This window comes from Sorex fumeus, unplaced genomic scaffold (genome assembly GCF_029834395.1).
Source record: "Sorex fumeus unplaced genomic scaffold, SorFum_2.1 ptg000002l, whole genome shotgun sequence".
Classification (NCBI taxonomy): domain Eukaryota; kingdom Metazoa; phylum Chordata; class Mammalia; order Eulipotyphla; family Soricidae; genus Sorex; species Sorex fumeus.
In genome coordinates this window covers 48,252,358-48,273,652 of record NW_026606059.1, presented here as the reverse complement: position 1 = coordinate 48,273,652, position 21,295 = coordinate 48,252,358, and the positions used below count along the sequence as shown (strand labels likewise).

General features: G+C 38.1%; 1 protein-coding gene across 1 annotated transcript in view; it reads right to left on the bottom strand.

Annotated features, from left to right (window-relative positions):
- The window catches only part of HHLA1 (HHLA1 neighbor of OC90), a 36,427-nt gene that overhangs the window by 5,698 nt on the left and 9,434 nt on the right, over positions 1-21,295 (bottom strand). Inside the window, exons 2-12 of the mRNA XM_056131536.1 lie at positions 20,414-20,494; positions 19,860-19,943; positions 19,681-19,764; positions 13,513-13,596; positions 11,662-11,718; positions 11,469-11,555; positions 9,724-9,963; positions 7,862-7,957; positions 6,829-6,897; positions 6,418-6,477; positions 1,665-1,821 (exon numbers count right to left, since the gene is read on the bottom strand). Coding sequence (XP_055987511.1) covers positions 1,665-1,821; positions 6,418-6,477; positions 6,829-6,897; positions 7,862-7,957; positions 9,724-9,963; positions 11,469-11,555; positions 11,662-11,718; positions 13,513-13,596; positions 19,681-19,764; positions 19,860-19,943; positions 20,414-20,494 — 1,099 coding nt within the window. The remainder of the gene's footprint in view (positions 1-1,664; positions 1,822-6,417; positions 6,478-6,828; positions 6,898-7,861; positions 7,958-9,723; positions 9,964-11,468; positions 11,556-11,661; positions 11,719-13,512; positions 13,597-19,680; positions 19,765-19,859; positions 19,944-20,413; positions 20,495-21,295) is intronic.

The following is a 21,295-nucleotide window of genomic DNA, read 5'->3' as shown; positions in this document are numbered from 1 at the left end:
CTACAGTCCCATTCCCTCATGTTTGTTTTAATAACAGGGCTGTCGTAGTCAACAAATCTGTTAGTAATACCAGATTTTCAATCTGCTACACACCTTATCTTCAAATTTTTCTATATTCAATTTTAAAATGTAATTACAAAAATTTTAGTATTAAGTTAAAATGCAAGGAAAAGAAGGGTAAGGTCATAATTACAATGTCTAATTTCTCTAAATTTAAACTTGAAACACTTTTTTTTCTGGAGACTTCTTCCTTGATATTGATTTTCCCAGGCAATATTTGAAATGTAGATTTTTAAATGTCGTTTTCCTTCCAAATCTATAAGACTATAAGAGTTTGCCTGCATGCATAAATTAGTTCTGTCACATTATATTTTTAATTTGCATGTGTGACCATTTATTCTACCTAGGTAAAAAGGTAAAGGCCTTCCCGTTGTTCATCGATTTGCTCGAGCGGGCCCAGTAACATCTCCATTGGAGATTTTGTTGTTACTGTGTTTGGCATATCAAATATATCACGGGGAGCTTGCCAGGCTCTGCCGTGTGGGCGAGATACTCTCGGTAGCTTGCCGGGCTCTCCAAGAGGGGCGGAGGAATCGAACTCGGGTCGGCCATGTTGACTGCGTGCAAGGCAAACGCCCTACCACTGTGCTATCGCTCTAGCCCTTATTCTACCTAACTCTGAAATTAGCTCAGCATAGCCAATACATAACTGAAGCTCAACATTTGTTTAAGTAAAGAATTCATAAGTAAATTAATCAGAGGTCTGAATGTTTACTGATTCTGCAAGAAAGTACTGTGAAACATTTTCCTTTCCTCAGAATCATACTCTGTCATGGAGATATGTACTTCCTTCTTTGCTAATGCCTTCCTTGCTGGTTTTAGTTCTTTCCTTCTCTGAGTTGAGGGAGCATCACACTATTGAGGAATATGAAACCAATTCCCCAAAGGAGTAATGATAAAAAACTGAAAACCCAGATTTGAGGCTTAGAACCAGTAGATAGTGGATATATGAAAAGCTGAATGATCATTTGTTGACTTTGACAACAACAAATTGAAGATCTGAGACCACTGGAGCAAAAGTACTCATCAGTGTTGGTTGGCTCTGATTTATAGACTATATTAAATTTTAGAAGAAAAGAAAGCATGTGAGCATTCAGGTCAGGAAAATGTCTATGTCTAGACTTAATTAAGAGAAAACTGGGTCTTCCCTCTAATTTTCTTTTCACAACCTTCTCATTTTGCAAGAAAATGATTATTAGCGATTTATGAAAGAAATGGAACTTAAATTGACACATCTTTGATTATTGTCTTCTAGAAAATCTCACCATATTAAGGACATCTGGGTTCAGGATCCATTCCAACTCCTTTTACTAATTACCCTAGATGAGATATCACTCAGTTCAACCCAACTCAATTTCATTCGGTTGCACTCACTGTAGACCTTGCTCTTGCTTCTGGGAATCCAGAATTGAATGAAGTACCAAGTTGGCTTTCAAGAATATAAGGACACATAGAGGGCCTATTGAAGAGTTCATTCCTTAATGAATCCTGTCACCAGTCTGTGGATACAAGATCCACCCCACCTGAATCCTGAATATAAGCCTTGCAAAATAAAAAACATGCAAATACTTTGCAATAAAAAAGTAGTAATTCACCATAGTTACCTCATGGCCTCCATTCTAGTGCTCCCCTTGTGTTTCATGCAGAGGCATTGCTGAAAATAGCGGCACAGTTCCATCAGGCAGGGTTTGAGCTTCTGAATATCCAGGGGAAGGGGGGAGGCTGTGACAGTCCCCTCTTTGAGAAGAGGCCGAGGACACCCTAGAAGAGGTAATTTCAGACCATTAAAATTAACAAGCTTCTAGCAAGTATCTTATTTGTTAGATACTATGCTACGTAAATACAGCCTCATCCCTGAGCTCAGGTCACTCTCAAGCAGACAGATAAACCCAGCGTTGCTTCACAATTGCTTGATTAATCTACTATGGGAGTTCAAGAGATAGATGAAGAAAAGATAGTTATCCAGTTCCTGAAGAAAATCAGAGATGGATTCATAAAGGAGGAAGTATTCAACTGGGACCCCAAACATTTTACCCAAATATTTTGGATGGTGGCATTTCCACTATAAGAGAATAAGGGCTGACTCTGCATTAAGCAAAAGGCTGATGGGAAAATGGAGAATAATTTTGTACCACAAAAAAAGCAGTGTGTGTGTGTGTGTGCGGCGTGTATGTGTGTGCACGCATATATGAGCAGGCACATGTGCACAACTGGGCATACGTGCTTTGTGTATGCATGAATATTGCATATGTATGTGCACACATGGATATATGTGTTTGCTTGTGCTTGTGGGGATTATATGTGTGTGTTTTTGCATGTGTGTGACTGTGTACATATGCAAAGGTATGTGTCACCATAAGGTTACTTGAAGACTAAATTAGATGGTTTATATATAAAACACTGAAAATTTCCTGTCATGGAATAAGCAATATTAAGGCTATGTATATTTTTATTATTAAAATATGTTGCACAGCGACTTTATGATAGACCCTGCTAATAGAAACCAAGAATAAAATAATATATAAGAAGGAATAAAATCTTTCCCTCTGAGTTCACTTTCTATGGACTTGATTAGGAGATTAATAATCTTCCAGCAAAGAATCACTAGTCACTATGATGAAAAATGATTTAAAATCAATAAATAGCAGAAAAAACATTGTGCTTGCCTGGTGCAGTTCTGCATGTAGTATAGCTGATTCAGTGGGTATTATCTAGTTACATAGGGTTTCACCTTTATTTGTTTTACTGACTATGTGATTTTACAATTATGAAAGAATAAGGGCTAGCTGCTAGTAATACAACTAGTTTTTATTTGATTCAAAAAACATATACTCTCCATAAATATACAATATTCCCCAAAGAATAGTAAAGAAGTTGGGGCCAGAGAGAAAGGGCAGGGGTTAAGATGTTTGACATGTATAATGCCAACCTGGCTCTGAGTATGGTCCCCTGAACACCTGACAGAAGAGTGATCCCTGAGCACAGAACCAGGGTATCCCTGAGAATTGCTAGATGTAACACAAAAAAAAAGCAAACAAACCAAAGAATAGTAGCGGAACTTAAAGTTTTAAATGGTACCATTGGCTTTTTAGGTCTTTTTTGGGTGGTGATATGGTTCTGGGCTGGAAACTTTGGTGCTGGAAATAGTAATATGAAAAATCTTGACTAAGAAAAATGCAAACAATGCCAGTTTGTCTAATAAAGGTTTGCAAATGATCTCTGTTCAATAGATGGGAAGAAGTTTCTGCTGTAGGGTCTGTCTGTCTGTCTGTTCTCCCGTTGTTCATCGATTTGCTTGAACGGGCCCAGTAATGTCTCCATTGTGAGACTTGTTGTTACTGTGTTTGTCATATCGAATACATCATGGGTAGCTTGCCACTCTTTGCCATGTGGGCGAGATACTCTTGGTAGCTTGCCGGGCTCTCTGAGAGGGGCGGAGGAATTGAATTCGGGTCAACCGGGCCAGCCACTTGCAAATGCCCTACCTCTGTGCTATCGTTCCAGCCCATGTGCTGTAGGGTATCAAATAGAAAATTCATTTCCAAATTCATATGACAAACTATATACAAATGCTTTCTTAAATTCTCCATTGCATCAGTCTTAATATATTTCTAGTTTCTTCATTAATTAATTTTCTTTGATATGTTTATTTCATATTTTGAGAGTTTCTATCACCCAAAATAATGATATCTATATATATTTATTTATAAAAGGGTAAAAATGGTCCCTTAAGACTAGAGGACGATATACCAAAACCCATAGAAATAAAATATATTTTAAATTTTATCTTTCACCAACTAGAGCAGCAACACCCCTAGAGTATTCATCAAGTTTTATAACTATGCATGACCTTTAATGTGTTTTTATTGAGCACTTTCTCTGTATCAGGCACCATCTTAAGTTTTTCTCTGACTTTTTTTTTATTTAGTCCTCATAAAATCACATGCAGTAGATATCCAAGTTGTTAGTTTATAGAAGAGAATATGGAGGGTCTGTGAATTAATGAGTTATACATAGGCAGTGAATCATCACACTTCACTTTGTGACTGGCTGCTGGTAACATTACTAATGTATCCACATTATGAACCCACACTCTCTTCCTTTCACAACTTCCCCATTCTTCTCCACCTTAATTAACTCAGCTGACCAAAGCTGGGCATTATGTTTGGTTATCTTCTGGGCCTCACTCCCCATCATCACATTCTGTTTGTCTTCCAGATACTGTGTATTTCCTATTTTGCACCCATCTCCTAGTTTCTGGCTATCACTAGTATAATAGTCTCTGCTTTAGTTGTCCATCCCCAATCTTATTTTTCTCTTTGCTTTGCAGCCAAAATAAACTGTCTGCAACACAAATTTAATGACATTGTTCCCATGTCTCAAAGAGATTCATACCCCTTGATGTGGAGTTCAACCTCAGTTCTCATCACTCTCCCTTCTGCACTAGAATTCCAACCCTAAAGGCTATTTCTTAGTCACTGGGAAACAGTTATCTGATTCCTCAGTGTCTTGGTTGAATTTGCACCTTTGTTGGGAATGTATATTTCTAAAAGTAAACATTCAGCTTCCACTTTTTCAGTCAATAATGTCCTCGAGTGATGCCTCCGATATGTCATCTCTTCCTCTCTGCATGCACATAGCATTTACTGGTTTTGTTCTTAATAACATTACCACATTTTCCTTCAAATTACAATTATTTTATACATATGAATATTCATGTGGCAGTAACATGAAAAAGTGGGGTGAGCACAGATTCTGAAATTAGACAGATCTGGATTGAAAATTTACTTTTATTTTTCCTGTGTGACTCACTAAAATTGTTTAATGAATATGGCATTCCTTACCTAGCAGAAGGTATTGTGAAGACAATATAAAAATAAACACAAAGCAGCACCTTGAATGTAGTAGGAGCTGAATAAATATCCATGGAGTATATGAATGAGTGAGTGAATGTTGAAAATTTTGAGCTATGATATTTTTGGTGAATGTACAAAATCATTTACTGGTATATATGAGAAGTGTTTTATTTTACTATAATATTTATTATTGGATGGGTGGATGGAGGTGTATAGATCTAAATAGAGCTTGATATAAATATAAATTAAAATATAGACTCAATTTGGTTTTTAAAGCTCATTCTGACAACTGCTCATTTGCACCACCAGTGTTTCTTTAGAATCCTTGGTGCAGGGTTGGGGTGGGGTGAGGGTTATAATTTCCTTTCCTAGCATAATCACATCTTTGTGTCTTAAAAGCCATTCACCATTTAAAGCTGAGACAAATCTTAGTTCACATGAAAAAGAAAACTGTGTAGGTTCCAGGAATTTAATCATACCTGTTGATATATGATTGGATGGCTTGGGAACATTCAGAAAACTAGTATAGAATGGCATCCAAGAGTTGAAGGAGCCTGAGCCTTATCCAAATCTGAAGGATTCACTTTATATCAGCTTCTTCTTTATGGAAACTGGCTCAGCAGAAATAAGGAGAATGAGTCATACAGAACCTGGGGAAATTTCTCCTTACAGAAATGTGAAGTACTGAAAATTATTCAAGATTTCAAAAGAGTCAGCGACAAGCCCAGAAAATTTTCTGCCCAAGAATTCCTTAAGTATGAAATCTTCCGAATGGGAAGGCAATGTCCTCAAAAAAAAAAAAAAAAGAACCAATGTAGAACACTCAGTGGATAAGGATTGAATTTTGTAGGCATCCTTTTTTTTCTTCCTTTGTCTCTGCTAGCAAACATGCTCAGTATAAAAATAGAGTAAATGGACAAGATGAGGCTTATACATAAAGGAAATATCACTCAGCTACAAAAAAGGTGAAGTCTTGCCATTCGGGACATGAAAGGATCTTTCACTTTTGCTAAGTGAAATTTTTCAGATGCAGAATGACAGACTGATATGTTCATGTGTACGTATAAGATGAAGAAGCAAAGCAAATGAACAAAGAAACACTCTTACTCTATGTAAACATAAATGGTAGTGGCCATGAGGGAAGGAAACAGGGGGTAGGTAAAGGATGACAGATGAAAACCAGATGTTGATAGTACACTATAATGTAATATTATACTCACCATCAATGAATGTTGAACTACAAATCCTCATACCTAAAACAAGCAATGTTTTAATCTGACATGCAAATATCAAGTCCTCACGGAAAGGTGAGTGGAAACATCTTAGTGTCCAAGATAATGTATTTTGTTCTGATTTTGCCTCATAGTGAAGAAACTGAATTCTGGTTGTTAAATGCTGGAGTAAAGAGTAGAACTATGAATTCCACCAGCTTTGAATCTAAATTTCCTCAGCAATATTTCGCATACAAATACCACTTTAGTGACGAGTCATTGATACCTACGTGAAACTTGATGGGGCCCTGGGACTTGGGCTGCCTCTTCTTCCGGGTTATAGGGCCAAGCTGGAGGAAGGTCACATGCAAGGGGCAAGAATGGTCACTCAAAGGTTAAAAAAACCAAAATGACTTGTGCACATTCTAGGGAAGTATAGGACAAAAAAAAAAAAACAAATAGTTCTTGAAAACTAGAGAGCTAGAGGGAAACTGTAGTCAACAGAGAAGTGATTTAAGCACATTACTGGGGCAAATTAGCAGATAGCTATCTCCTGTATTTTCCTGCTTGAACCAGTAGAGCGCATCAATTAGCTTAGTCAACCTACAACCCTCCCCCGCCTCCACCAAGCCCCCTCCCAGCCCCTGCAGCATACTTTCTGTCTGTGGCATTGGGATTCTCTTTCCAAGGCCCAATCTTACCTGTCTGCGAAGATTTGGGGGCTGGTGCTTTGGTTGGACTGAGGGTCTGTGTGCTGGCAGTGAAAGTTCCTGGGAAGAGATAAGAGGTATGTGAGCTCGAGTCCTGATTTTGCCTGATCACATGCAGGCAAACAATCTACCAAGCTTGCTATATCATCTGATGTTAGCTATTTAATTTTTAATTAATTTATTCTCTCTCTCTCTCTCTCTGTTGTTAATGTGATGACTTGGAGGGGTCACGTAGTTGTAGTGCTCTCTGGTGTTCTCACTGTACACTTTCACTAAATATATTCTAAATGTATTCAGTGAATATTTTTACTGATTCTCACAGGAACCGGAGAATAACACAGACCCATGAGGAGAATCTGGTCCAGAGGGAAGAAAGGTCAATTTCATAGACACAATGATAAGTGGTGTTATCCACAGATCTGAGTATGGACACAGCCTCTCATTGCAAGGATCAGGAAAATGGTTTCAAAAACAAGCCTTTAATTTTCATTGTCTCTTATATTGTGTGTATATTATTCATACACATCAATACAGATACAAACATCATGCATACAGTTGGAATCATACTTGTAAATTTTTCTCCTGTCTCTCAGGACTCAGGCTTTCTTTATGTCATGGCAATGCAATGTGTGATCAATGTCACGTGTGGTGGGTGAAATCATATTAATACTGTACCAAAAAAAAAAAGAAGTAAAACCATCTAGAGTGAGTGAAAAGTATCTGCTTGGAAGAGTCACCTGCTTTTAACATTCAGTGAAGGGAAAACAGGGGACACTGGAAAGGGAGTTCATAAAAGTGACAGGTAATGGGGGGGGTTGTTCATTCAGCTATTCATTCAAAAGTGGGGAGACAAAGGGTAGAGTAAAGAAGAGGAGCATGAGAGGTTTCTTTGCAATCACTAAGCATATTTTATTATATTGATATCTGCGATTTTATACTCCAAAGACCAAGAAAGTTTTGACAAAGAGATAGCACAAAATTCAGGTGTCCTGGGGAACATGAAGATGAGCACCTTCTCTCTTACCTGAGACTGGGCTGGGCTGGGCTGAGTTGTCAAGCATGGCCACTGTCACAGCTGGAAGTTCAGAACTGGTCCTGATGCTGGAGGTTTTCTCAGCCTCTGCAGAAGATGTTAGCATGGAGGGTCCCAGAAAGATTGCTAGGAAGGTTCTCAAGGGTTCTCAAGGTCTTTTCTAATGCATACTGTCTGTCACATGTGGAGATCTAGTCACCTTTTGGTGGGTGTGCAAGAGATTACAATAGAGCATATATGCTTGCAAGTTTTGACTCAGTTTGATCATTCAGTGCTAGGGAGAACTCAGGGTCCTATTCATGAAAGACATTCACCCTGACCACTGAGGTAACTCCCTGGCCATCAGTTGTAGTTTACTTCAAAACAGGATAGGCATATCTTCAGCATCATTAGTGACAACATCACTGATGTTGACCACAAAATAATGAGTATAAAGAAACTCCTCACTATGCCACCATGCTAGTATTAAGTCATTACTCTTTATGTCATTTTCCAGTCAGGTACAAATTAATTTAACCCTGCCATAAAATATGGACTTTATTTCACCATTCAGTGTGCATTTTAGGAGAGATGGAAATTAAAAGGGGCAGAAGTCAGAGGTCTCAGGAACATAGGTGGGGTAGAGGTGTGGTATGTGTATATAGACTTAAACCCCAGCCCAACAACACTAAAAGCATGCGACCTAATTTCAATAACCAAATTGAAAAAAATGTGCCTGTCAAGGAGGTAGGCTGGTGGAATGGAACAAGGAGACACTGGAGAAGGGAAGTTGACACTGATGGGTTGATGCTGAAACACTGTATCTCTGAAACTCAACTACGAATAGCTTTTTAAAGTCATAGTGCATTATTAAAAATACTCTTTTCAAAAGGAACCCTGCTCTACTGGTGTTATAAATGTTAATGATTTAACTTTTTTTGGAAAACAATATATATACTTCTCAAAAAATCTAAGAATTGAAATTCCATATGATCCAGAAATCCCAAGTGCCAAAAAACTATTTTGAAAAGATGCTCATGTCCCTATATTTACTGCAGCGCTGTTCACAAAAGCCAACATCTACAAACAACCCAAGTGCCCAAGAATAGATGACTGGATTAATAAATTCTGGTGTAGATGCACGATAGGGTATTATATGACTACAAAAGAAGATGAAATCATGCAATTTGTGGTTACATGGATGAAACTACTGAATGTCATGCTGAGGGAAGTCAGTCAGTAGGTGTGGGAGAAACATAGAATGATTTCTTTTATAGAAAGACATAGTAGGGGAAAAACAAAGGCAACAGAGTCTGAGAGTTGGTTTTACCAACTCTAATTTTACCTAAGAGGATGAGGGGGAAAGAAGGGTAATTGGTGGAGGGAAGTAATCACTCTGGTGGTAGGTATGGTGTTGGAATGATATACACATGAATCTATCATTGACAGTATTAGAAATCATACTACCTCAATAAAAAGGGGGGAAATTGAGGATATTTTCATGATGAAAGGATGAAGAGGTTCTTGAAACCGTGCTACTTCTGCAATTTCTTGTGAGTCTTAAGCTTTCAACATTTTAAAAAAATTATAAAAGTAAGTCTTAGAAACACACTATGCTGATGTCATTTGCTGCCTAATCTTCTCTATATGGAATCCATACTGGCCCATAGTAATGTGTATTTCAAGGAAGACTAAATCTGCAACTGTACCTCATGATGTCTCACTAATAAAAATTTTAAAAAAAAATTAAAAAAAGAAAGAAGGGGTGGGTGGAGAAAGAAGAAAGAGGGAAAGAGGGAGATTTCACTTATGCATGGGAAGTTGGAGGAAGAAACAAAAAAGACAAGAGGAAAGGGATTGATAAAGTTTCTTACCCAATGGTGGGCTCCAGGAGTAGGAGCTGCTCGACCTGGTGGTAGACTGGGGAGGATGCTCAGGGTCAGTGTACAGGGTCCACTCCCCTTCTGAAGGAGGAGCTGTCTTTATCCAAGAAGTGGTCGCTGAAGTAGATGTTCCAGGGCTTTGGGCTCCATGGGGGAGTCCGGTCCTTGGTAGTGTGTCTTTGCTTTGGGGGCTGACCTTTGAAGTGCTATCTGTTCCCCTGAGAGCTGCACCTGGAGGGTGACACTCAGTAGCAGCTTTCATATAGGCAACACTTTAAATACAAAGAACAGTCAATCTACCAAAAGGTTATCACCAGCTAAAAGAACAGTCAATCTACTGAAAGGTTATCAATAGCCAATACAGACTCCCAAGAGTCATCTCTTACACAGAACAATCCCCATGGTGTCTATTTTAAGTTAAAATATCAGTCTGTGAAAATGATGGATGAAAGAAGCACTGTGAACAGAATACAGAAGCTGTTAGATCTAAACACATCATATGTTGTCATGTTTCCTCCATAGAACCTAGATCGCATCAACATCCTTGTCTTTTTTCAGAGCCCTCATCACCTTTATAGCTCTGGCAGTGGTCCCAGAAACAGTGTTGGTTAGATTTGCAGTACAAGACCTGCGACTCTTATGGGACCAGAAGTGAAACTGGAGCTGCCAGGCCGAAGTTGCCTGAATGACAGGATCCTCCTGAAACAGCAAGAAGCCTCAGTTCAGAGTAAACTGACAACTGATCTGTCTTAGGTGTCTCACAAACATGTGGAGGAAGAGGCCCAAGTGTTAATTTTGGCTCCTCTCTCCTTATGAAGGTTTAAAAGGTGGGAGCTGGGTTTTTAGATGACAGCCTTCAGCGATCCATAGCACCCTTTTCTCTGCATAAAAGGAGACCCTCATGGCTGCTGGCAGATAGGCAGAATCTGTGTTGAGCTTTGGCCTCTGCTTGCCACTTTGGCAGTCACTGTATGTAGAAAACAAGTCATACAACTGCAGAAAGTGGACCAGTGGCCCTGCTTCCCTCTCTTGCCTTACCTATGGTCATACGGACAACCTACATGCTCCATTAAACTGGACATGGAATTAGGTGCCTCCTAAATAAAACTCTCAGTCAGTTTATTGAGTAACAGACACATCAACCTCGTTGCTTCCTTGTAAATACATTCTATTTTCTTAAGTGTTTGTACTTAATTGAGGGAGTACAAGAAAAGATATCTAATTGTGACTGAGGATGAGGAGGGTTCTTGATAAAATTGATTCAACTCTTATATTTGTTCTCAGACTTGGGTAGAGAATGGGCTCCCACCAAATGCCCAACTTTTCCTGTCAAAATATATATGCATACGTATGCAGGGGCAAAAGCATTATGTCCACAGTACAGTAATGAATTCAAACACCAACACAAGCTAGGTACTTAATACAATAGAGGGAAATCCAAGCCAAGAGAGAAGAGAGAGGGTATATAGGAAATATGAGAGGAATATTGATCCTAGAAGGAAGAATGTGGGCAGAAATAACTTAACTGCAGTAGCTGCCAAGGGTGAGAGGGAGAATGCTGAAATAAAAGATAATTTTGGAGGGTGGGGTAAAAGAACTCAGCAATTACATTTTTTACATGGTTAAATCCTTTCATTTTAACAAAATGTAGCTGAATGAAATAGTCCAAAGTAGCATTAGTTTATTAGGTCATCCTTGGTATAGAGGTGGTAGGAGTTTGAAATAGTTGGACTCACCCAAAATACCAGACATGCTGCTGGTGAATGTGTAATTGATAACTGGAGATTTTTCCGCTAATTCCCAGAAGTCAGAAATATTCTTCCCTGAAAAAAATCACATGTGTGGAATCAAATCTTGGGCTCACAGACTCCTGTGAGCTGTGTTTAATTCTCAGCTCAGAAACTTGTCAAAGAATGGCTGGGGGATCACCTGCCTTTCCTGTCATGACACAGATGAAGATGCAGTCTGATTCATCCATCTGACTCACTACAAGACAAGCAAAATACAATATTTAACATTGAAGCTAAAGCTGGTCTATTGGGAATAAAACTTAAGATGGAAATTCCTAGTTCAGGGTGCTATAGGAAAATTAGACTAACTCCTTACTTTCAGGGAACCCTCATTTTATATTGTATTTGTTTTTGAGAAATGCAGGATAATGTAATTACTAATGTCACAGCCCCTGGTATTAGCTTTAAGAGTTACATGATTATTTCTGCCAAATCTAGCTAAGTGGACAGAAGTTACTGCTTGAACTCTCTAGGATACAGACTATATATCTTTAAAATGGTGACAATTTAAATCCTATAGTCTCTTCTTGCACTTTCCAAGCTCGCAAATATTTATGACAAACTGTATTATTATGTGACACTGATAACAACCCACTGGTGGTAAAACATGACTTTTCATCAGTGAGGATATTTATTATCTTTTTGTTCAGTAACTTTACAACATCAATGTGTTTGATCACAACAACAAAGTGCCCTGGACATTGCCCAAGGTGCCGTCTCATGTAGGGTTTTCCTTCGAGATGCTGGCAATAGATGTGTCATGGCAGGACCCTGGAAGGTCATGACATATCTGTAAAGTGCCAAGTACAGTGCAGATCCAATATCCAAATTCAGTTCCAATATTGAATTTTCAGTTAATATTTGGGATATATTCATTATTGTAGATCTATTTGTAGATCAAAGTGGGTCCAGAGTTACATTTTCATTACTTTTACAAAGGGGGATGTGAATTTCTTGGGTATCAGATAAACAAGACTTTTGTTTATTTTTTCCATTAGGAAAAATGGAGGCCATACCTAACAGTGCTCAGGGAACCATGCTGTGCTGGGCTTCACATCTGGAGCTCCTGCTTGTAGAACTAAACTCCAGCCCTCCAGCATTCATCCTGGCCACAGAGGTTTTCTTTTCAATTGTATGTCAGATATGGGTTTGGGTTCCATATCAATCTAAATATGAGCTCTGAATAAACCTTGATCAAAATATTCAACATCACTGAATCTCAGTTTTCTCATCTTTAATATGGTAGTATAAATAACAGAAACTGTTTTCTTCAATCTGCCTGGTTTCCCCATCTTTTGAGTCTTGGATTCTTTCTCCATTTTTTTTCCTGAACACCAGGAAGATCTCTATTGGGAAGATGTCCTCAATTACTGGCAGTAGAAAGTAGATCACACTGATATTCTAAAAATTATGTGGGGGGCTGGAGCAATAGCACAGCGGGTAGGACATTTGCCTTGCATGTAGCTGACCCGGGTTCGGTTCCCAGCTTCTCATATGGTCCCCGGAGCACCGCCAGGACTAATTCCTGAGTGCATGAGCCAGGAGTAACCCCTGTGCATCTCCAGGTGTGACCCGAAAAGCAAAAAAAAAAAAAAAAGTAAAAATTATGTGAAAAATTCCTGGCACTCTGGCCTTAGGAGGGAATCCAGAGAGTTTTCTAGACCTGATTATAGTCTATTACAAATATTGAGGACTGGAGCAAAAACACAGTGAGTAGGGCATTTGCCTTCCATGCAGCTGACCCAGGTATGATTCCTCTGTCCCTCTCAGAGAACCCGGCAAGCTACCAAGAGTATCCCGCCTGCACGGCAGAGCCTGGCAAGCTATCCATGGCTTGGTATTTGATATGCCAAAAACAGTAACAAGAAGTCTCACAATGGAGACGTTACCGGTGTCTGCTCGAGCAAACTAATGAACAATGGGAGGACAATGCTACAGTGGTACAAATATGAAATATCAAATTTGCCAAGCATTCTCAAGATGAACAGACCTGAGAGAATAGAGGTTGACTTAAAAATTTCTGTGAGGTAGCTAGTAGAATTTCCAATAATGTCCACCAGGAGGGCAGTGAAATCTGCAAAATAGATTGTGGGAAGTTTAAATTTCTGACTTAAAAATGTATAATGTGTGTAGTTTTCTGAAGGTATTTTACACTTTTTCTTTATGTCAATGTTTTGATAAAACTAACAATAACATAGAAGAATATCAATTATGAACATTTATAATTTCAGATATGCAGGAAACCTGATAATTCATATTTACAATTCTCTTTCTCCTCTTATTGCCTTTTCTGCCAAATTATCCCTGCTGACCCCCAAAGAACTGAGAAAGCCCACATTGCTGTGTAAAGCTCCTTTTGATTTGTTTTTCTAGTTATCTCTTCTTCTTTAGAGTATAGAAATCCAGCTGATAGTCTTATAGACATGTAAAAGATACGCAGAATTACAGAATTTGGATTTTTCAAAATGTGATGTCAGTCATAAACTATGCACCACATAAAGGACATCAATCCTAATAGAATCAAGAACTTTTTCTCCTAATCCTGCTTGTTAAGAACTATTGAGAGGAGATAGAAAGAATTCCATAATTCATACTATAATGTCCTCATAGACTTTATATTTACATGGGATTTGAATAAGGCATTTGCTAAACATGGGGAACCTGACTGAAACAACAAAGTTCATTAATATACTTGTAGAACAAAACTAACACCACCTCTTTCTCTTTGGTATTCCAGATCCAACAAGTTCTTGACTTATAAAACAAGGGGTATATGTCAGAGGAGTCCAAATTATAACCTTTTTTTCAAGGATAATTCTTTGGGTTACCCTGAAAAATTTTCTCTCAGGTCTTATACTCAGTTCACTCACTAATGGTTCATGACCTTGAGAAAAGCTAACCCAGAAAGGTAGAAAATGTAATGTGACAACTAGTAAAATAGACAGCATATGAAGTGAACAGGAGTTGGTAACTATGCTTTGACTCAGAGCCATGGGCATTATGTATCTATTCAGGTATGGGAATTTGCCTATTTTGTAGGTAGGCAAATTGGATTTTGCCTTTTTTTCCTGGAGTTCTCCTTTCTATGTCTCTTTTTATAGCCTGTTCTTAGTTTTAGTCACATTGAGGAAACTGAGGAGGAATACTAATTCATTATTTATTCTATCATATTCCTTCCTACACGGCACCCACGTAGGAAGCGTAGGGCTGGAGCGATAGCACAGAGGGTAGGGTCTCTGCCTTGCATGCAGCCAACATGGCCAACCCGAGTTCGATTTCTCCGCCCCTCTCGGAGAGCCCGGCAAGCTACCGAGAGTATTCGATATGCCAGACACAGTAACAACAAAGTCTCCAATGGAGACGTTACTGGGCCCGCTCGAGCAAATCGATGATCAACGGGAGGGCCTTTACTTACTTTACTATTCCTTCCTATTACCCAAATATCTTCATTTATTTATTCATCTAGCAAACATTCATTGAATGTTTGACATGTGCCAAATATCTGTTCTATATTGGAAGCATGGGTAAGACAACATCTCTGCCCATAAGATGTTTAGATTAGTGAGAAAGAGACACAAACAGAACCCAAAACTTCAATTTGTTGCTGATAATGCATAAAATTGTAGTATGGCAATGGCATCAGAAAAATGAGATGGAGTCCAGGCTCAATCCACAATTCAGAGAGATGGATACAATAGAGCTTGCATCAGGGCAGAGGTTAGACTTTTACTTCTTTCAATTTTCCCAGTGGTTATTATCCAGCTGAGCAGCAATTTTACTCAAACTAATTCAATACATCTTGTCAACTTTCCTTTACTTGAACAATCTGTCCACTGTTCTTTGAAGAAAATTAGATATTCTTTGTTATGATGAAAATTCTATCTAACTTACTGGCTTACAGAGGAATGGCTGCTTTTTACCTTCATATATAAGTAGTAAGAAAGAAATATGCTACCTGTCCAATAAGTAATGCTGTAAGAATGTTTCTAGGTAGACAGTGTTGACAAGAGCTTGGAAAATCATACACTTTCCAACACTGATATTAAAAGCATTAACTTATGTAATACTTCTACAAAATTAACAATTTTTCCCTATCAGCCAACAACTACATTTCAATGATTTTATTCCATAGTGATAATTGAACTACTTTTTCAAGAGATTGTACAGGCAAATACAAAAATATGCTTTCATGTTGGAGTAGTTTATAATTGTAAAATAATCATTGGAAATAAACTAGATTTTGTCAAAAGGCAACAAATTAAGTTATGACGAAACAATTCATAGAAAGAATGAGACATTTATAATTATTGTAATGGGCTGTTATCTAAATTTCACTGATTTGTTTAAATATGACATAAAACTGCATGAAAGTCATGAAAGATACAGAGGATTATCTCCCAATTTGCATTCTGCCCTCTTTCATTGGTAAATATATATATATATATATATATATATATATATATTATTAGTGAAACACCATGAGGTACAGATGTAGACTTACAAACTTTCGTGCTTGGGTTTCAGTTATACAATGATCAAGTACCCATCCCTCCACTAGTGCCCATTTTCCACCACCAATGAACCCAGTAGCCCTCCCACCCCGCCAACCCCCCCCTCCACCCAACCTTTATGGCAGGGCATTCCCTTTTGCTCTCTCTTTCTTTAGGGTGTTGTGGTTTGCAATGGAGGTATTGAGTGACCATCGTGTTCAGTCTATAGTCTACTTTCAGCACGTTTCTTGCATCCTGAGCGAGTCCTCCAAACACCCTTTACTTGGTGTTTCCTTCTCTATCTGAGCTGTGTTTCCCCCCCCAGTATTGCTGCCAGCTTCCAAGCTGCGTTGGTAAATATGTTTTGTGTTTTGATTGAGCACATGGTGGTTTCTCATAAAGAGTATAATTTAAAACCTGCTTTGCATGGAAGAGTAGCCATATGACTAAAATATGACTGACAAGAATGTGAAAAGGAGCCAAATCAATGATTTCCAGTCTGGCACTTTAGAGTGCACGTGCATGCCTGCTAATTGCATTCTCCGCTTCCTTGTAGCCTCTTTGTGGATTTAGGACCACAGTCCTATTTCATCCTGAACTAGGAGTACTATGGCAATATCTAATGAAAGTCATCCTAGCAGACTAGAAGTAGCCTTGAGTTCCCAAACCATCAGACTTTTGTGCAACTCTGGTGTATTTATCCAGATTGTCACACAGGAAAGCAATTATCCTCTTTAAGCTATATTATTTTGGACTCATTTGTTATAATGTCCTGGCTACAGTGTGTTGGTAAGTATTGCATATATGTTAAATAATAGAGAAAATGTGGAAGAGGATGGGTAGATGGAGAATTTAGGAAGAAAATGTGGAGGGGAATGTGGATATAAGCAGGAGAGAGGGTTATGTTCGATAAGTCATTTTGGTCAGCAGTTTTCAACCTTTTTTCAACTTTGACATCCTTCCAACCTTGTTTCTTTCTTGTGAGCCCTCCCACTATGTCTTATACACTGGCTTACTAGTCTATTATGGTACCTTATTTATGGACCTCCAGTTGTGAAACTCTGATTGAGATGAATATAACTGCATAGATGAATTAAAGAGGAGCAATGTCTGTGGATATTGAAATATCGGGTAATTTCCAGCTTTTGATTTGTTTAGTTTGTTTAATGTTTGTTTGTTTAATTTGTCTCTGTGGTTTATAATATTTTGACATCACAGGACATTATTTCTTCTAGAAAGAACACACTGAAGATATTTCCATTTAGAAAAACATGCAAAAATGCACCCTTGAAGGAAGAAACTAAGTTAGAGTTGAAGATTTTGAAGTAACTTTTGAAGATCTGAAGATAACCACAAACACCTCTCCCTCAAAAGTTTTTTTTCTTTATTTGTTTTAGGGTCACACCCCACATGTTCAGGGCTTACTCTGACTCTGTGCTCAGGAATCATTCCTCTTGGGCACCATCTATGGGGCCAGGTTCAAACCCTGCTCAACCATGTGCAAGACAAGCACTCTGTAGTATCACTCTATGCTCCTGCCCCAGAGGTTTTGTTCAAGCTGTAGGAAGATGCTGTCTTTCATGTGCAATCTCACAGGATGTGACTGGAGGTAACACTTATCAGGCAAGAATGACTTGTTCATCCTTATGAGAATCTCTGAGACTGACAAAAAAAGGCATTTTATTTGTATGAGGGTAATCCACACATAAGTTCTTTAAAACTAATAATTTCAAGAATGTAAGAAATATTTTCAGGCTCACCAACTGGAATTATAAACATGTTTTCAGCAAATATACTCCATTTTAAAATGTTTTATTTATCTTTTTCACAGTTACAAAAAAGACTCCATGTCAAGCATAAAAATCACCCTCCAGAAGGAGCTAATAAGATGATGAACAAGGTGTGATTATGAAGAATGTTTTTCCCCCCAAATATAATTTTGTGATAACATTTGGAGGGTGAGTTAAATTAGTGTAGTGAATACTAAGTACTTATTACTGAACCTGGCACATAGAACTCTGTAGTTAAATATTCTCTTTTAAATATTTCCAATATATTTCAGAAATTCTACTTTGAGAAATCTGTCCACAAAAAGTAATCTAAAATGGAAAAGATTTATAAACAATAACACCCAATACAGGTTAAATACAAGTAATAATTGAGATTTTTACAATACAAGTTTTTAAAAAGCCTAGAATCTATTCAAAAGTGAAACACTACTGTGAAGAAAATACTTAACAGGGACCAGAATATTACAGGGACACTGGGGTATATAGGCATTTGCCCTGTATTTAGGTACTTGCCTTGTATGTGGTCAACCCTGGTTTCATCTCTAACACTGTACTATCTCCTGAGCAACTGCAGGGTTAACCTCTGAGCACAGATCCAGGAATAAGCTCCGAGCAACACTGTAACTCCAACCTTAGCCCCTCAAATTCAAATGCTTACACATACAGGCTTTGCAGCACATATGAATATACATATAGTTTTCAGTGTATGGGAAAAGATTTCTATGATTATATTAAATGGCATAAAGAGAAGGAGGCTGTCTCCAACATTCCTGCTCTCCTTATTGTTTCTTGAACAAACCCTTAGAGAATCCTTTTAAAATGTAAGTCAGAACTTGTGGCTTTTCTGGGTGAACAATCATGGTACCTACCTTATTATTCAGAGTCAGAATATAAATTCTTGTAGTAAACTATAAACCTAAGCATGGTCTCCTATATTCTCCCTGCCCTGCTCTCAACTCTGAGCCTATTTCTCAGGACTCTCTGGCTTCAGCTTTTGCAGACACTCTTTAAGCATCACCTCCTAAATCAAAGACTTCTCTGATCAGCTGCCCCCAGCAGCCTTCCCTACCAGCAATTCTTTTCTCGGCCCAATTTATTGTTCTCAGAGTCTCTTATTTAGCCAGCATGCTGTATAGTCTTAGCTTTGTTTCTCTTTTCTTGTTTGGAAAACACACCTGGCTGTGCTCAGGGCTTACTGGATCTGTGATCTGATATATCTCCAATGCTTAGGGCATCAGATGTGGCTCTTGGGTGGGATCGAACCTGGTCAGCCATATGAAAGACTTACTGACTGTACCAGAACTTATAGTGCCCAATCTCTGCTGCCTGTTTCCCAGTCTGTGATGTGTACTTTCTCTCTCTTACCTTGCACTTTTCTAAACAAAACTATTTTACCTTATACACACAAAAGTAATATCGTCATACACTTTAGAATTGAAAGTGAATCGAATTTATCTTCTCATTTAAAATAAGATTAATTCAAGAAACCTTTAATCAACACTGTTCCTTTTCAAAACACATACCCCAGTTTTCTTCGGAGAAATAAACCTCCCCAGCATCCACTTATATGTGTATTTTCTCACCAGTGACACTTTAATCTACACATTTTATTGAAAGTTTCATTGCATGGTTTTCTACTAAAAAATATCTCAAAGATTTTCTATGTGTGTAAACCAAATCTGTCCATTCCTATTTATGTACTTGCTTTTGCTGTTTCCTAGTTTCATTAGATAGTAGACTATTCAACCATATTCTTAAATATGTGTGTTTGGGTTAGTCTCAGATTTTGCTGCTAAGACATTTTATGAACATCTATTCTTTAACTTACCTAAAATGAAGCAATAGAAAACTGCATGCCTTGTAGGTATTCCCACCTACCTGATAAATCATTGGTTCTATTGTTTAAACAGTAGCAGTACCGGGAGGGAAATTTGGCTGGGTCCACCGTCTTCAGGTTGGAAACTGTGAAGAGACATGATCCCACAGTAGTTCTAACAGATCCCGGTCCTGCCAGCCCATGCCCATTATCAGTGCCCAGAATATTCAGCTTTACTTACTGTTGTAAATGGCCACGGAAAACTTGTGGAAGGCAAAGGAACTGTAAGATGTAATGCTCAGCAAGGAGAAGAAAGTCCTGCTTTCTGCCAGACACACCAACATAAAGAGATAGATGCTTACTAATGATAAGAAATCAAGGGTAGTACAAATTAGTATTCACGATGGAGTTTAGAAATATTGAGAACAAAATATGGGCCAGAGAAATGCTTCGCACAGAGAAGTTCAATCTCCAGCTCCTTCGGTTATCCTGAGCTCTACTAGGATAAGTTCCAAAACACTAAGCCTGGAGTAAACCCTGATAACCACAGGGAAGGAGGTGGGGGGAAACACCCTAAACTCAGGAAACAAATAATAGAGAAGACCTGACCGGCTAACTCAGCTCATGGAGAAACCCAATAGTGGAGCTTGAACAAGACAAAATTGGAATTGGAATTCTCTATTGAAACCCAAGCACTAAAATTTGTAGTCTACAACTGTATCTCATGGTGCCTCACTAATAAAATTTAAAAAATAAATTAAAAAAATAAAATGTAAAAAAAATAGAATAGATTACCGTTTAAAGCTTTGCTCAGCATCCCATTCACAAGTTCTGTCAGGTTAAGTGCAGACAGATCAACCGCCTTTGCAGGAAGTTCTGAAATGAGTTAGAAGATACTGTCACTCTAGACTTGGCAAATATAAAAAAGGTCATTTACAACACTCAGGCAGTTGTGAACATTCACTGAGCATGTATCCAGTGCCTGGTACCAGGCTTCAAAGATAAGAAGTGGTAGCCTCTGACAGTATGACAAGTTGGAAAGAGGTCCAGGGAAGCATAGACAATATTTACATCAGGTGTTCTCTGCAACTGGAGAGATAAGGAATTGGCAGAGAAAGTTCTTATATCATGGGAAGTCAAGGAACTCACAGGAGTCCTCAAAGCATAGTCTATGGAAATACAGAAATAATTGAAATATATAAAGAATATATATAGGAATTAAAAGGGCATGTTTGTATATCATGGGAAATCTAACATATTTTGTCTGTTTAAATCTATATTTCCCTTGTTTGGACTCCAACCTCAGATTTAATAGGTATGGAATATCTTTGAAGCAGCATCAGTCGTGAACTCAATGTGTGAGTTAATTCTCACTTAATGATAATGTATATCTCAATTCCACTAAGCTAAAACCGCACCTCTCTTCTGAAGATTTGGAAAAGACAGTTGTGAAAAATGGCATAAGAATTTATAATCCATTTTGTATTTTTATAAACTGTCTTTTTAAACTGTTGCTTGCAAAATTTTTTTCTTCTTTCCTCTGTTGATATTTCTTTTTTTTTAAATTTTTATTAGTGAAACATCATGAGGTATAGTTGATATTTCAATGAACATGGGTCACACTTGTGCTTAAAGGTGGTGCTAGAGGGAACTGGAGTAATAGAACAGCAGGTAGGG